Source organism: Haematobia irritans, chromosome 4 (genome assembly GCF_050003625.1).
Source record: "Haematobia irritans isolate KBUSLIRL chromosome 4, ASM5000362v1, whole genome shotgun sequence".
Lineage (NCBI taxonomy): Eukaryota > Metazoa > Arthropoda > Insecta > Diptera > Muscidae > Haematobia > Haematobia irritans.
Genome location: NC_134400.1, coordinates 65003057 through 65020512, shown reverse-complemented (window position 1 = coordinate 65020512; position 17456 = coordinate 65003057). Strand labels below are relative to the sequence as shown.

At 36.0% G+C, this 17456-nt stretch overlaps 2 protein-coding genes across 4 annotated transcripts; one reads left to right on the top strand and one right to left on the bottom strand.

Moving 5' to 3' along the window:
• Nucleotides 1–1161: 1161 nt before the first annotated feature.
• LOC142234656 (putative small nuclear ribonucleoprotein Sm D1) lies at nt 1162–3108 on the bottom strand. Of its 3 annotated transcripts, none has more exons than XM_075305824.1 (3): nt 2958–3108; nt 1419–1795; nt 1162–1365 (listed from the first exon to the last, which is right to left on the bottom strand). In XM_075305824.1, exons 1-2 carry the CDS (start codon nt 2969–2971, stop codon nt 1435–1437), a joined length of 375 nt encoding a protein of 124 aa, XP_075161939.1. In that variant the 5' UTR covers nt 2972–3108; the 3' UTR covers nt 1162–1365; nt 1419–1434. The 3 variants fall into 3 exon arrangements, with proteins under 3 accessions (XP_075161939.1, XP_075161940.1, XP_075161938.1); XM_075305825.1 differs by having other exon boundaries at nt 1162–1353; XM_075305823.1 differs by having other exon boundaries at nt 1162–1795.
• Nucleotides 3109–12249: 9141 nt separating this feature from the next.
• Nucleotides 12250–17189, top strand: LOC142235487 (uncharacterized). Its single transcript, XM_075306739.1, has 2 exons — nt 12250–12825; nt 17052–17189. The coding sequence occupies exons 1-2, from the start codon at nt 12250–12252 to the stop codon at nt 17187–17189; spliced, it is 714 nt and encodes a 237-aa protein (XP_075162854.1).
• Nucleotides 17190–17456: the final 267 nt, after the last annotated feature.

The following is a 17456-nucleotide window of genomic DNA, read 5'->3' as shown; positions in this document are numbered from 1 at the left end:
TGATACCAACCAGCCTCTTGGTGTCGAGGATCTGGGCCGGGAAACTTTTCCAGCACCTGTGAGTAGACGACAGACAGAGCATACTCAATTACCCCCATTTTTGCTTTGGAACCATACCGTCCAATGCTCCTTTATTAATGATAGCCATCACAAGGCTGTCTTTAGCAACTGAGGCAAACGATCTTTGATCCCTTTTGGAGGATGGCAGCTCATCCGGCGATCGTTCCCTTTTTCCAGTCTCAAGAATTCCTTGAGCCCATTTTAAGGAATCGCTTTGTTTAGCCGACAGCGTTCTTGGGTCGACTGATCCTAACTTCTTTAGGATAAACAAAGCATTTCTGCGTTCCTTGAATCTCTTTCGTGAGGGATTACCTCCTTTTGATGTCGTTTCCTTAGAAAAAGTTCGACTTGTCAGAGTGTCGCCACCTGTCGACCCGTCTACAGTTCGACTAATTGGGCCTAACTCTTGGTCATTGCCCAGATTTATAACTCCAATCGATACCCGTCCACTGGGCCTTGAAGTTAGCAACCCAGTGGATGACTTGGAATTTCGCTGCATGGTGGCTTAATATCCCACCACACTTGAAATTCTTAGTAGGTATCTATTACGATGAGTTTATCCGCTATTGAAAAACACGTCCGTTCCGTTCGACGGTTGAATAGAGAATTAATGTTGAAAATGGTATTCACTATCAAATTGATATGGCGTTACCTATGAAAAATGCTCATCCTTGTGTTTGTTGGGAAGTGTTGTAGAAAATACTTAAAGCTATTTTCTGTTTGTCTTAAGCGCTAGGCTTTTCAATTTTTGTCGTTACTTTGAAATTTATGTCTTTGTAAAAATATAATTTTTTCTGTTCAATCATCAAAATAAAATTTCTATCTGAATACACACATTATTTGAAACTGTATTTAATGCAAAAATTATCAAGCAAATTTAAAAGGTATTGCTTTTGAAAATGCTCATCCTGTGTACTGGTATGCGACTATTGTGGGATTATTGCAACTGTAATTTTCCTATCATTAATTCTCAATTTAATGAATATGTTGGTTTTGACTTGAAAGGCAATTGTGGTGTAAATCTCACAATGCTTGTATTGTACATACCTACGAACTCTTGATATCCTTGTACAACTGATTGCAAGAAAAACAATAGAGGAGTAAGATGGGAACATGACAGTCATCGTACAAACTGCCTCATTTAATGTTTAATTTCTCATATATTGGTTTGGAATGCAAATACTATCAACCACAGAAATGTATATCTAACAAAGTTGTAGCAAATGATTGACATATATGCTTTTGAAAAATTTACTGTATCCTAAAAAACCAGACACCCAAAGCCTATATTATCTGAAAAAAAAACTTCCAAATTCTTTAATTTTTTTTTTACTTCTTGGCATTTTATATTGTCTCACTTAACCACCATAATGTTCACCGCCTGGTAGATGCACGTCCTCTACCTCTACCTCGAGGCCCTCCTCTCCCTCGTGCTCCTCTACCACGACCTCTGTTGCCAACGCGATTCGCCTCCTTCTTTTTGGATTTTGACTTGGGTGTGTCATCAATCAATAGCGTTTCGAGGGGAAGACTATCCGGTAATATAAAATATCGTATATTATTTCCCCTAACGCTTAGAGTTTCCAATTGAACAGGGTCTCTACTTTTTATTGTCATTTTGACTGATTTTAAATGTGTGTTCATAGCTACGTCGACACCAGTTATAGTTCCATGAATTTGCGTACCATTTTTCAGCTCCATTGTAACTGTTTCATGACTCAACTTCATCAAAAATCTGTAAATAAACAAATAAAATATAACGTGAGTAGAATATGTTTTGAATATACTGTTTTGCGATATGCACTATTTTCCCGTATACATACAAATCCTAATATACATACAATACCAAATTGTTTTACACTACGCCAGCACGTGGTCAAAGTATTATAATTTTTATGTACAAAAAAATAAATATTGATCATATCCTTGCATTGTATTTAGTGATATACTCGCAATCACCTACCGAGAATATATCATTACTGTAATTTCCCGCTTCTTTGGCTCCGGACCAATACCAAAGTCATTAAACTAACGACAAAATCTTTGGAACTGGGTAATCCTTATTCTTAGTATATAGCAACCAAAACATTGATTGGTATCAATCAACTGTACAACATTTTGGGGTATAGGAAAAAAAACAGATCCTGAGATAATTCCAATTTCAACAAGATGCGGATGGAAAGATAGACGAAGGCCAGATCTTGTTAGAAGTTCACAATCACCAATAATGATTATGTACTTTGCATGGTTGGAATTCAATATTTCCAGTAGTATGATTGCAACATAAATGAATTTTATTAAATCGCTAGTTTCATTCTGATAACGAATACATACTTCTCAATTCCGGAGGCATCTATGGCAAACAATGGTTTTAGTTAATTTGGTAAAACGTTGCTTTTATTTCGTCTGCTTGGACAAGCTGAGGTGACAATCCCAATCTTTTTATTGACTTCAAATATGCCTCAATGTTACCGATAATCGTTGAAATTGCATTTTTAATCACCGTTTATGGTGTCATCATTTTAATTAAAATTTACTGCTAATTAAAGCGAGTTGAAGAAAGGTTTGGCTTCCACGAAGGACGATTGTGACCGTTACAGTCCCTAATCGGCTTCAATAGGGGCTCAAGGATGTGCGTTCCATAAACAAGACTAGTTTATAATTAGCAAGTTTTATAACCACCCTACAATAAATATATTATTCAAGTTATGACTATTTGCAAACAAGTAATAACCAGAACTCCGGACAGTTATGCATCGTATACATCCATTTAAGTAAACACACTATGAATATCATTTTCTTCCCTTTCAATACACGCGACCGACATCTCAATATTACAATATCTATTAACGTAAATTTTTTTTAATCTTATATTACCATATTCTTTAAATAATTACCTCACAAGTTTCATGATTCCTATCAATTTATATTGCAAATTAATGGAAATAAAATTGGAAGAATATGGTCGTAGCCGCTTTATTATTTCTACTAGTAAATAAAGATTGCAATGGCGAATTTTAGCCAGTGCTACCAAATGTTTTTCGTGGCATCATCTATTAAATACCATCCCAAAGAGAATAAAAATGCAAGAGGACGAAACTGTGAAGTGAAACTGCTACAGTAGATGGCAGTCATGAGGAAAATTTCTTTAATATCATGCAGTTTTTGTCGGCGCTTATCTCAGATATCATACAGTTTGCGTCGGCGTCACCCAGTTCACTTCTCTGCCTTACGAAACGTAAGGAAAATAGGATTTAGAACCAACTTTGTAATAACAAATGTTCTTTTATATAAATCTTTTCATTCTATTAAATTTTTTGACAGACAATTTGAAATTATAACTGCCGATGCCCAAGGCAGATTTAGTAAAGTCGTTTTAGTTTTACAAAAACAAAAATGTCAGTCGCCATATTGAAACTTTGATTGTCAGTCATATTGAATTAAATTTCTCACTTCCCTGCCAACATTTTTTGAATTTGGGGGCGCTTCTGAGAATCCCCACTACGTCGAAAACAGTCATATACGATATCCAAAACTCCTCGGAAACGCGCCGTCACTATTGAGAAGTTGTACCACGCCAAGTTACTACAAAAAAGTATCGCATGAGTGCAATTATTAGGTGCCCTTCTGGATACATTTAGAAGGACGCCAATAAGAGCCCCTTCAGACAATCAGACAAAGTGAATTTTAAGATAGTTGTAAAAGAAACAAGTAAAACACGATTGTTTAGATGTTTATTAATTTTATTAAACATTTATAAATTCTCATAAATATAACATTTATACGACTATCACATCACATTTAACATATTTTTATGCATTAATAAAAGATTGATGTTGAGTTACAAGTTGCAAGTTACATGTTGTAGCGTCTATCAGGCAGTGCTTTTATTTCCAATGGAGGCAGCGTGTCTGGAAAAATATTTGAAAAACTATCACTTTATTCCATTTGGAAAGTCAAAAATTGTTCATCAATATACCTTTCACAATTTTAAGGGAAATAACTATCTTTTCAGCACTTCATTATCATTTTTATTTAAATAAATTATAAGAAGCTAGATGTGCTCGGTGTTTCACAAAATATAAAATGGCTCTTGTAACAATTTTAAATTTCCCACTTGTTGAACATATTGTTCAACAACCCTGCCAGCATTTCAAAGTTCCATTTCATCCTCATCGCTACCACAGACTCGTAAGTGACACTGCAACAATCGCCAACTGTGATAGTATTTTGCCATCACTATTCGCATGAAAGTATTTTGCATTCACTATTGTTGGAACCCTGCCATCATTTTTTGAATTTGACGGCGCTTCTGAGAATCCCCACCACGTCGAAAATAATCGTATACGACATCCAAAACTCGTCGGAATAGCGCCGTCACTATTGAGAAGTTGTACCACGCCAAGTTACTACAAAAAAGTATCGCATGAATGCAATTATTAGGTGCCAATAAGAGCCCCTTCAAACAATCAGAAAAGGCGCATTTTAAGATGGTTGTAAAAGAATCATTGTGATCAAGTAAAACACGATTATTTAGATGTTTATTAATTTGATTAAACATTTACAAATTCTTATAAATATAACATTTATACCACTATCACAACACATTTAACATAATTTTTTCATTAATAATAGAATGATGTTGAGTTACATGTTGAAATGTACATGAAAGTATTTTGCCATCATTAGGGCTGTTTTCTTTTAGCACTGAATGCAACATTTGTATGAGCTATCCAGAACATCGTTGCACTGGTGTTCTATCCACCCAATAAACACAAACGTTTGAAAAATACTAAAATTCAATATTTTTCAAACATATTTTCAAAGGATTAGGGTAATATTCAAGTTGAGAAATTGTTGAGAAAATCGCGTTCTCAACAAAAAGCAAACATTACCCTCAACAGTAAAATTCAACATAATAGCAATAATTTCTCAATTATAATCCTCAAATTGAAATGCATCGCTACTCAATAATTTCTCAAACAGTTTTCAATGTGAGAAAAATAAAAAATTAGCATTGTTGCGAATACTTTCATACCACAATTTGTATGAAAGTCAATCCTAGTTCTAACTGAAAGTCAATACTAAATTTCTAGGGATTTTGTAAATTTTATTATTTTTTTTTTTCGTTAACAAATATAATAATCTTAAAAATAACATTAATAATATATAAAAAATTATAATATAATACCAATCAAAATGTAATTATCTTATTAAACGTATTAATAAATAAAACTATGAATACAATACAATGTTGGTGTCAAATAACTATTATTTAATATGCTGGCAATTTGAAATAATTACTATCGGGGAACTTGCTGGCTTGTGTGTTAGAATAGATTCCAGCAAGAGGAAATCACAAAATATCAAACTGATGACGGGATGTAAATTGATGTAAAATGCATATTTTCATCCAGAAGTTCTTGATATAGGAATTGTTGCAATTTGTTTTAATTGGTTGCACTTTGTAAGTTTTCTGAAAACTTTTCTTTTTTGTTTCCTTCATCGGTTTTTCATCGGCCAACATCTTCCAAGAATATACCATCCAATGATTTTAGTTTTCTGCAAAACAATCGAGTTTTGTGATTTCCATTATGTTTTCATTTCACTTTTTATTTTGACTTACCAATTTGCATTTCTTCCAACTGACCACGTACTTCGTGATTTCCTCAAGAACGTTGGTGTTACAAAATTGTTGTTATTAAAATACTGGCAATTTTCAGGAACTTGATGACCAGATAATTGGAATAAATTTCCATCAGTTTCAATTCACAAAATAACAAATTAAACCGATGATGCGATGTATATTAAACTATCGATGTGATGCGAATTATCATCCAGTAGTTGTTGATATGGAAAAGCATAAATACCAAGTTTTTTTGGTTGCACTTTGATTTTTGGAAACTTTCTCTTTCGATAAGTGTCCAAGAATCAGCATCCAAATATTTTAGTTGTCTGCAAAGAGATTTGAGTTTAGTGACTTCCTTAAAGTTTTCATTTCTTGTTTTAGTTTTACTTACCAATTATTATAAGCAATTTCAATTGATTATTAAAAAATTTCCACAAAAATTTCTAATGTATTTCTTCCACGAACTTTGTTGTCCAAAGTAGTATTGAAAACCATGTGGTTTTTTCGTTGCATTTCAGGGTAGTGTTTTGTAAAAGTTTTCTCCAATTATCTTCAACACATTTTCAAAGTTTTCGTCAACATTTTGCCAAATTGGTTGTAATTCGCAAACAATTTGAAGATGTATTGAAGATGAGCTGTTTCAAGTCAAGTTGAATTTATGTTGAAAATGAAATTTACCCTCAAGGCCGGTATGCACCTCTAGCGAAAAATTTCATTCCCATAAGAAATGCATTGCTATTTATGCTAACGAAATTTTCGGTAGCGTTCAATTTCGTAAGCTGGTACGCACCTCTAATGAAAATAACAGGGTTGTCAAAAGCATATTTTGGCAGCAAACATTTAATTTATTACAATCATTGTGTGCGTAAAAGTTTTAAAAGGTCTGTAAATAATAAACAATTTATTTGAGGAATATTTGGAACATATATTAACAATTTTTTAAAGCGATTAGCTGGTTTAAAATTTGTGTACACAGCCCTGTTGTTTTTTGTTGTAGACTTAAATAAATTTTTGCTACCGAAAATTTCGCTAGAGGTACATACCGGCCTTCAAACTGAAAAGGTGTTGCATTTGAAAAACGCTCATCCTGTGTTTATTGGGCAGAACATCTCCCCAATAAACACAGGATGAGCGTTTTTCAAATGCAACAAGTTTTCAGTTTGAGGGTAAATATAATTTTCAACATAAATTCAACTTGACTTGAAATAGCTCATCTTCAATACATCTTTAAATTGTTTGCGAATTACTTCCAATTTGCCAAAATGTTGACGAAATCTTTGAAAAGGTGTTGAAGATAATATGAGAAAACGTTAACAAAACACTACCCTAAAATGCAACGAAAAAACCATGTGGTTTTCAATACTTATTTGTGCAACGAAGTTCGTGGTCAATTGCAAGAAATAAAAATATGGAAAATTTTAGACAAATAACCAAATAGTTTATACAAATAGGTAAGTGAAAATAAAAAATGAAATAAAACTTTAAGGAAGTCACTAAATGTATATCTTTTTGCAGAAAACTAAAATTATGGATTCTACGTTCTTGAAAACATTAAAAAGCTGACCGATGAAAAAATGGTGGACAATTAACTGGAACTGCTTCAAATAGTTTATAATAATTGGTACGTCAATATGAAAAATTAAATCAACACTTTAGAGAAGTCACTAAATTTAAATCTCTTTGCAGAAAACCAAAATCTTTGGATACTACATTCTTGCAAACATTAAGAAGCTGACCAATGAAAAATGAGTGACTTATCGACAAGAAAAAGTTTCCAGAAACATTACAAGTGCAACCAATTAAAATTGTTAAAAACAAGAAATTGTTGAAATCAACAACTTCTGGATGAAAATGTGCATCACATCGTCAGTTTAATTCATATGCTATTATCAGTTTAAAATGGATATTTTGTGAATTCCTTCTGCTGGAAATCAATTCTAACGCCCGGTCCAGTACGTTCCTAATTTCAAATTGCCCGCATGTTAATACATTTTAATGCTGTTTTATGACACCAAAAGGAAGGAAATCGAATTATCAATGCAAAAGTGTTTACTAATAATGTTTAAGATATTTAAAGTTTTGTTGTTTTTTTTTGTTCTTATTTGTTGATATGTTTAATAAGATTATGTAGCAGTCATGTCATGGATTATATTATTTTACACATTAGTAACAAGTATTAATTATATTTTCATTTATTGATAACGTTAATTATATTTCGCTTGAATTAGTTATGTTAATCGTATATAATTGTTCTGCAGTGTAATTGAGTTTAATGTTTTGATGTAAACCTTTTGAGCTCTTTGTGTTATTGAATTTGCATTAGAAAAGAAATACTCTCGCTCTCTTTATCTCTTCACTCTATCCATCATATGTACTCATTTCGATTATATATAAATGATAATTGCAACATAAATGATATCATTCTATGACTTGGTTTCGTCGAATAAACATCTTAAATGAAAACACGGAGTTTTATTTCACAAGGCTCTCGGTACGATAAGCAAACTCCATAAATTTCACATAATAAAATCAAATTAATGTATAGTACGTTGGCGAATTGGATGCTGGTCGTCTGTTCAAGCCTCGTACTATAAAAATAAAAGTTAATTATTTAGTGGACGACTTGGACAAATGTCTGGTTTTGACCCTAAATAATATAAAGTATAATAAACTAGGAGTCTCATCCCTTTACATTGGCGCCCAACAATAAAAACCTACGAAAGTCCGGAATTTGGACACATAAAATTTCTTCTGAATTGGGAAAAATATTTCTGCACGTGCATTGAATGCATAGTGGAGCTTCGCAGCACCAGAAAGCCACAGTCGACGTTGAAGCTGCTGCAATGTACTTGTTGTTGTGTTTTAACATCACTGTTTGTCTGAGTGTGTGGTAAAATCAAAGCTCTCATCGCTGGTGGTTGGTTGTGTCTCTTCTCTTTTCCCAGTGGGGTGACCATCTTTTATTTTTGGTTGATGATCTATCATTGCTTTATGGCACGGAGAGTACTCACTAACAAGAGATTATTATAACAGCACTCATTTTGTATTTCGGCGTGAGTTATTGAGTAAATATTGAACAAGCACTCTTTAGTCGTTTCAGTGCACTCAAATCTAACGCTGACATAGTAGAATACAGGGTGCACCGTAAATGTTGCTACAGAATATTCAAACTTAAATTTTCATCAATATAAATAAGCCAAAATGCAAAGCAGTCCCCGGCATAACCAAAAACATCTCAAGCCCAAAATCCTGTACAGATTCCAATACAAAATACAGATGAAGGACAGGGAATTAATCAGAATTATAATTCAAATGGTATTGAGCGACGAAGTTTCACAGAAACCATTTCAAACGATATTTTATCGAGTCCACAGATGCTTTCATATGCAGAAAACGGCGATTATTTGCTCAATTGTCAGAACCGCTTTCCGAATATACAATGCTTAACTTGCTATTTTCACAAATCCATATTTCAATACGCGAGAAAATAGCAAGAGATAACGTTAGTTCCTTCCAAGATTTGCTACAAAAAGCCAGGGAAGTTGAAATGTTGATAAGGGAAAATAAGGAACCAAACCCAAAACCTATTGAGTTCATTGATAAACCTTCTCTTCCTTGTTCGTATTGTCGTAAAAAGAATCACACGGACGAATCGTGCTATAAGAAAATTGAAGCCGACCGTAAGGGCATCCCAAACTCTCAAGAGAGCGAAATACTATAAATAGTCCGGAAAAGCTAGATTTTAATTCAGTTCATACAACCCTAGTTGGAAGAAATGTACCCACTGTTAATATCAATATCAATGGTTTGAATGGAGAGGCATATTTGGACACTGCTGCACGCACCAGCATTGCTGGATATACTTTGTATCGAAATTTGAGAGAAAAGGACGTAGAATTTCAGAAGGTTTCGGCAGAGATTATATTGGCTGACGGAATACCTCACCAAGAAACTGTTTTTTCAACAATTGTACACATCCTTATTGGAAAACGATTAAAACGAATTAGATTTATCTGTTTACCAAAAGCTAAAGACAACCGAACACTTATTGGAATAGATTTTCTTGAACAAGCGGGAATCATACTAGATTTGGCCCAAAGAACGTGGCATTTCGTAGACAATCCAAAAACAAAATTTGAATTTAAAATGAATGAGCCAAATTTGGAAAAAAAACTTTACCATTAAGTCAAGCTAATATTATAGAGCACAACGCTATGAATGATTTTCTAGAGTGGTTTGAAAACAGAAATACAATGTCTACAAATGGAGCGTGTACCCCAAATAATACAGAGCATGCGTCCCTTTTGGATTATTCGCCAGGAGGAATAAATAAAATTTTCGAAGGAAGCGTTCCTGTAGACTTACAGACTTCATCCGATACATGCTTATTTCCGCCTTTAAAAAGGGTGAAACCAAATGAAATTGCTAAAACAACTTTCGAAATAAATTCAATTGACTTAAAGCTGAGAGAAGATGAAGGACAAAATCTCCTGAAGGACGAGAAACGAAGACTAGAAAATTTGTTATTAGAAATGCAAATCGTTTTTGAAGAAAATCCGGAGCCTACATCACATGTGGAACATTTTATAAATACAGGGAATCATGTCCCAATTGCTTGTCCACCATATCGCATTTCTCCAAAAATAAAGGAAAAGCTTAAAAGTGAAGTACAGGATATGCTAAATAAGAAAATTGTTACGGAGGGTGAATCTCCATGGGCTTTTCCTGTGGTGCTAATACCTAAGAAAAATGGGACGGTTCGCTTGTGTGTTGATTACCGCAAACTAAATGCCGTCACCATAAACGATAAATACCCCCTCCCGAGAATGGATGATTTATTACACGCGGCAAAAACATCTGCATATATGTCAACAATTGATTTGAAAGCAGGATATTGGCAAATAAAAATGGCCGAAAAGGATAAAATAAAAACTGCATTCACAACACCTTTTGGTATTTACATATTTAATCGAATGCCGTTTGGTTTAAAGAATGCGCCAGCGACCTTTCAACGAATAGTTGACCGTTTTCGTAATGGGCTTCCCCAAATTACTATATTGGCATATCTGGACGATATAATCGTATGTTCACAGGATTTTGAAAATCACATGAGGGATTTGCGAAAGGTACTAGAAAGAACTAAAATCTTCAATATTCAGCTTAATCGAGATAAATGCAATTTCTGTAAAGCACAAGTAAAATATCTGGGACATATCTTAACTGAAAATGGTTTAGCACCCGACCCAGAAAAAACAGCTGCTATTGTGGAGAGACCTCATCCCAGAAACTTGAAACAGTTAATATCGTTTTTACAAACCTGTCCCTGGTATCGAAGGTTCATACCAAATTTTGCGGAAATTTCGAAACCATTGTTTAAATTTACAAAGAAAGGCTTAGCATGGAAATGGATGAACGAGGAAAACGATGCATTTAATACTTTAAAATCCTTACTAGCAGCTCCTCCTATTTTGCAGCAACTTGATGAAACTAAACCTTTCTCCTTAAAAACAGATGCTAGTAGTTATGCGCTCGGAGCTGTTCTTCTCCAGGGGGAGAAAGAGCAGGGACACTCGATAGAATATGCAAGCCGGTTACTACTTCCTGCCGAAAGGAACTATTCGATAATAGAAAGAGAGGCATTAGCGGTTGTATGGGCAGTTAAAAAATTTCGAGGGTACATCGAAGGATCGGAAATTTCGATTTTAACTGATCATCAACCATTAAAATGGCTCTTTAGTTTAAAGTCACCTACAGGGCGGTTGGCCCGCTGGGCTTTAGAATTACAGTCGTACAACATTCAATTCGGGTATACCCCAGGCCGTCAAAATGTGGTAGCCGACACACTCTCGAGACCACCGTGTTGCGAAGAGTCGCATGAGGATACAAAATGTCAATACTTTGCAATTCATATAGATTTTCCAATCCAAGGTGCCGCAGAGATAAGGAAGGCACAACTCGATGATGAGCAATTAAAAGTTATAATAGACTCTTTTGAAGCAGATAATGAGAATGTGCCTCAATACACTAATAGAGGGTATATGATGTTGGATGGTGTTCTATACCGATATTGTTCGGACCAAGAATCGGAAAACGGACAATTGGTTATACCGAAGTCGATGCGGAATGAGATCCTATATCGTTTTCACGATGAACCCACTGCGGGACACTACGGTTTAGAAAGAACAATCAACCGTATTACTCCACACTACTATTGGCAGGGCATGAGGTCGGAAATAGCAAACTACGTTAAGAAGTGCGACGAATGCCAAAGGTACAAGGCATCAAATTTAAAACCTGCAGGATTACTTCAAACCGTATCAAGTAATCAACGTTTCGAAGTGGTAGCCATAGACCTTGTGGGACCGCTACCACGTACAGCGGAGGGACATCAATGGATATTGGTGATCGAGGACATATGATGCCGCTGGGTGGAACTATTCGCTTTAAAGGAAGCAACAGCAGAATGTTATTCAGCAATTATACTGAACGAAATTATTCTACGGTATGGTGTTCCTAGACGTATTCATACAGATAATGGCTGCCAATTTATATCGAGCGTAATGCAAAAACTCACATACTGTCTGGGAATCTCGCAAACATTTGCACCCGTTTATCACCCGCAGGCGAACCCGGTAGGGAGGAAAACCCGAGATTTAAAAACGCAACTCTCTATTTATGTTGGAAAGGAGCACGATACCTGGGACTCAAGACTAGCAGCGATACGTTTTGCTATGAATACAGCGAAATGCGATAGCACAGGCTACTCTGCTGCCTACCTAACATTTGGACGTGAACTTAGAAGTCCCTTGGAGGCACATCACGACCTGAAGGCAATAATTGAATCGGAAAACTTTATTTCGCAGATTACGCCTCATCTCATCAAAATGTCCGACACATTAGAAAAAGCAAAGGAAGCAACAGAAAAGAAACAAGATAGAAACAAACTGTATGGTGACTTAAAGCGGAGACCTCAAATCAGCTTTGACATCGGCGACAAAGTCCTAGTTAGAACACATGTGCTGAGCAACGCCAATAATAATGTTACATCGAAATTCATCCCTCGCAGAGATGGTCCTTACATTGTAATAGAGAGAAAAGGAATTACTTATACTGTAGCTTCAGAGGAAAATCCTGAGGTGCCACTTGGAACATATTGTTACGTTTTTATATTTAGGCGTTTTTAATTACCCGACAATTAAAACACAGTTCTTTTAAATAACGACAATCTACAATTTATTTACTATGACTTCACACTTTACAATTCGTTCACACTGAAGTTATTCGTTTGACGCTTTAATTAAGACTGACTCGTTAGCAGCATGCGAGCGCTTTTATATATGACGGTGTGGCAATACGAGAACATTCTGGTATCACTACAATATTCTGGCAACGCCAGAACCTTCTTAGACAATGCTAGAAGGATCTACGACCATTAAGTAATTCGTCTGGTGGCTGCCAAACACATACACACTCACATAGATATATGCTCGCATTACTACAACAACAATGACAATAGACAATGAGATGAAATGAGAAAGCAAAATAACAAAGCAAAGGGGTTGTTATTCTATGAGAGAGTAAGAACTAACATTTCGGTAAGCAAACAAAAGAACATAAAATAAATTCAGGAAAATACTAGAAAATGAATAGATGATTCCAACAAGTGATAGCGAAATTTTATCGTTACAATTTTAAATTTTAAATTAACGGAAACTAATTTAAATAAACTTATATCTATAATTATCAAATTCGTAACACTGCCTCCCGCTTAAGCCTGTTCGTCCCGAACAGGCACAGAACCTGTTCCGTAAGGAGCCAATCGTTCCAGATGTACAACTTTCATCTTTGATCTAGGGCTGTCGTCCTTCTGAATCCGGTATACAACATCATTGATCTTCTTGATGATTTTGTATGGGCCTTCCCACTGTGTTTGCAGTTTAGGACACAATCCTTTCTTTCGTTGCGGGTTAAATAGCAGAACCAATTCTTCTTCTTGGAAGCCCTCAGTATTTACAGCACGATCGTATCTCGCCTTCATTCTGTTGCTGACCATTTTTATTTTGTTGCGCACTGATTCGTGAACTTCACCGAAAGTGTTTGGGATGTCGTTTCTGTTTTCTTCCATGGCGAGCTCATTAGGTTTAGCGCCGAATATCAGATCTCCAGGCAACTTCAACTCAGTTCCGAATAGAACATTGGCCGGTGTTCGAGAGGTGGAATCATGAATGGCAGATCTATACGACAGCAAAAACTTTGGTATATGCTCGTCCCAGTCCCTCTGGCCGTTGTCCACTACTTTTCGAAGATGTTCCTCCAGAGTGCGATTAAATCTTTCTACCATGCCATCGGATTGTGGATGTAATGGTGTAGTCCTCGTTTTCTTGATACCAAGGGATTCACACATCTCTTTGAATATGGCCGATTCAAAATTTCTTCCCTGGTCTGAGTGAATCTCGGACGGCACACCGTAGCGACATATCCAGTTTTTGTTGACCACATCCACAATCGTTTTTGCCTCTTGGTTTGGAATTGCATACACCTCCGGCCATTTGCTGAAGTAATCCATGACCACAAGGACATAACGGTTTCCAGAATCACTTACTGGGAAAGGGCCTGCCACGTCCATTGCTATTCTTTCAAACGGGGCTCCAGGTCTATACTCTTGCATAGGACCTCGACTTTTCCTTGTTGGACCTTTCGCCTTCATGCACTTCTCGCAATTGGCTACCCATTCAGCAATTGATTTCTGGCATCCAACCCAGTAGAATCGTTGCTTCACTTTCTCGGCGGTTTTGGTTATTCCCAGATGACCTCCACTGGGACCATTATGGAACTCCGCCAAAACGTCTCTTATTTTGGAATCTGGAACGATGATCAAATTTCGGCTGCTCTTGCCATCTTCGCTTTCCCATTTACGTTGCAGGGATCCATTAACTAGAACTAAACTATCCCATTGAGCCCAGTATGCTTTCATAAGTGGACTTTCGGCTGCGATGTCTTTCTTGCTGGGTTTCTTATTTTCTTGTTTTGCCGAAATAATTTTTCTCAGAATGGGATCTTTACGTTGCTCTGTTGACCAGTCTGTGCCAGATTCGATGTGTAACTGCCTGACATTTACAACTGTCTCCTTTGGTTCAGCCTTCGAGTAGCGTCTGTTTTCTACATTGCAATGCCGTCGTGTCAAGGCTTGATCAATAACTTGTTTGCCACCTTTTCTATTATCCGCAAAATTTGAATTTGAGTCGCTTGGCTTTGTGGTCGCCTTCTTCTGATTATTGTTTAATGGAGATGGCGAGATTGACCCCGACGTTTTACGCCACGCTTTACATTCCCGGGAAAGATGTCCAGCCTTATCACAGTTATAGCATTTCATTCTAGATTTATTTGCTTGCTGCTTCATTTCTTGCATTATCTGCTTTAGAGCCTCTTTTACCAATTCAATGACCGATTTCGATTCTTCACACTCGGTCTCTACTCTGCGTACTTTGTGAATTTGAGGCCGTGCTAGTACCCTTGCTGTCTCTTGTGTAAGGGCAAATGTTACAGTTTCCACAAATGTAGCTTTTTGTGACGCATATGTTGCACATTTTATGTCTGGGTCTCGAATGCCATTCACAAAGGTCTCAATTTTGATGCGGTCCACAAGTGGGTGACTCTCTCCTGGGTATGCCAAAAGCACCAACCGCTCAACCTCTGTTGCAAAGTCTTGTAGAGTCTCATTTGACTTCTGGACTCTTCCTCTTAATTCCATTCTGAAGATGTCTTGCTTATGTTCTCCGCCGTACTTACGTTGAAGTGCCGCTATTACTTCATTATAATTATTTCTAGAGGCAGCGGGAATGCTTTGTATCACATCAGCGGCGTTGCCCTTTAATGCCAATAGAAGTTCAATTGCTTTGTCATTGTCGTTCCATAAATTTCTAGAAGCAACCATTTCAAATTGGAATTTGAATACATCAAATGAAGTTGAGCCATCGAAAACAGGAGGTTTGGTTTTTGAGCCCTCGATGACGCGCACTGGCCCACCTTTAATTTCCAGCTCTGACATTTTTCTTTCAATATGTAGAAACTTCTCATCATGAACCATAATTTTCTCATCCACAGAAATAATCTTCTTATCCAGCTCCCCAATTTGGCTTTCGATATGGTCCACACGTTTTCCCATGCCTTCAGCAATTTGTTGAAGATTCTCATGTAGAATTCTAGAATTTTCGTCCATCTTTTTTGAATTTTCGTCGAATTTTTCTTCCAATTTTCTAGAATTAGCTTCCATCATTTTTCTAGAATTCTCTTGCATTTTTAGAGAATTTTCTTCCATCATTTTGCTCAAAATATTGACCATCGATGTGTAATCAACAACATTAGAAGCTACAGATGGAGTTTCCAAGGCGCTGGCTACTACTGATTCGTCAAGATCTTCCTTATAATCGAACTCATGTGTTTCGATATCAATACTGCGCCGCTCGAACTCTTCCAGTAGTCGCTTTTGTAATTGAGCCTTGTTTCCTGTTGTCGGCAGCTCCAGTTTGCTCAATTCCTTTTTTAAGTCTTCCACACGAAGCTCATTAAACTTCATTGTAGATTTTTTTTCCGTTATTTCACTTCCGACACCAATTGTTACGTTTTTATATTTAGGCGTTTTTAATTACCCGACAATTAAAACACAGTTCTTTTAAATAACGACAATCTACAATTTATTTACTATGACTTCACACTTTACAATTCGTTCACACTGAAGTTATTCGTTTGACGCTTTAATTAAGACTGACTCGTTAGCAGCATGCGAGCGCTTTTATATATGACGGTGTGGCAATACGAGAACATTCTGGTATCACTACAATATTCTGGCAACGCCAGAACCTTCTTAGACAATGCTAGAAGGATCTACGACCATTAAGTAATTCGTCTGGTGGCTGCCAAACACATACACACATAGATATATGCTCGCATTACTACAACAACAATGACAATAGACAATGAGATGAAATGAGAAAGCAAAATAACAAAGCAAAGGGGTTGTTATTCTATGAGAGAGTAAGAACTAACATTTCGGTAAGCAAACAAAAGAACATAAAAGAAATTCAGGAAAATACTAGAAAATGAATAGATGATTCCAACAAGTGATAGCGAAATTTTATCGTTACAATTTTAAATTTTAAATTAACGGAAACTAATTTAAATAAACTTATATCTATAATTATCAAATTCGTAACAATATCATACGTCAGATCTGACTCTATATAAGGGTTCATCGGAGGTGCCTAGATACCCAATAAGAAGGCGTGGCCGCCCAAGAACTAGGATCCCACAGAACACAGTGAGACACAACAATAAGGAAGATCCTACATTACTCCACACTCAGACAAACATAAGCAACCAAAGTAACGAGAACTCATCGGAGCGCACAACTACAAATATGCAGAATGAATACAACAGGAAATTGCGTTCTAGTAGAGGCAAACTAATTTGGAAAAGTCAACCCCATCATCGAGACGATTAATGTGGCTGAGGGGGAGGCTGTAACAGTCATGTAATGGATTATATTATTTTACACATTAGTAACAAGTATTAATTATATTTTCATTTATTGATAACGTTAATTATATTTCGCTTGAATTAGTTATGTTAATCGTATATAATTGTTCTGCAGTGTAATTGAGTTTAATGTTTTGATGTAAACCTTTTGAGCTCTTTGTGTTATTGAATTTGCATTAGAAAAGAAATACTCTCGCTCTCTTTATCTCTTCACTCTATCCATCATATGTAC

What these genes read in the sequence shown, in the direction of transcription:
- LOC142235487 (XM_075306739.1), top strand. Translation starts at nt 12,250, where the DNA reads ATGCAAAAACTCACATACTGTCTGGGAATCTCGCAAACATTTGCACCC. An exon ending in CTTCAGAGGAAAATCCTGAG is followed by an intron (nt 12,826 to 17,051) that starts GTGCCACTTGGA and finishes CTCCACACTCAG; the next exon opens with ACAAACATAAGCAACCAAAG.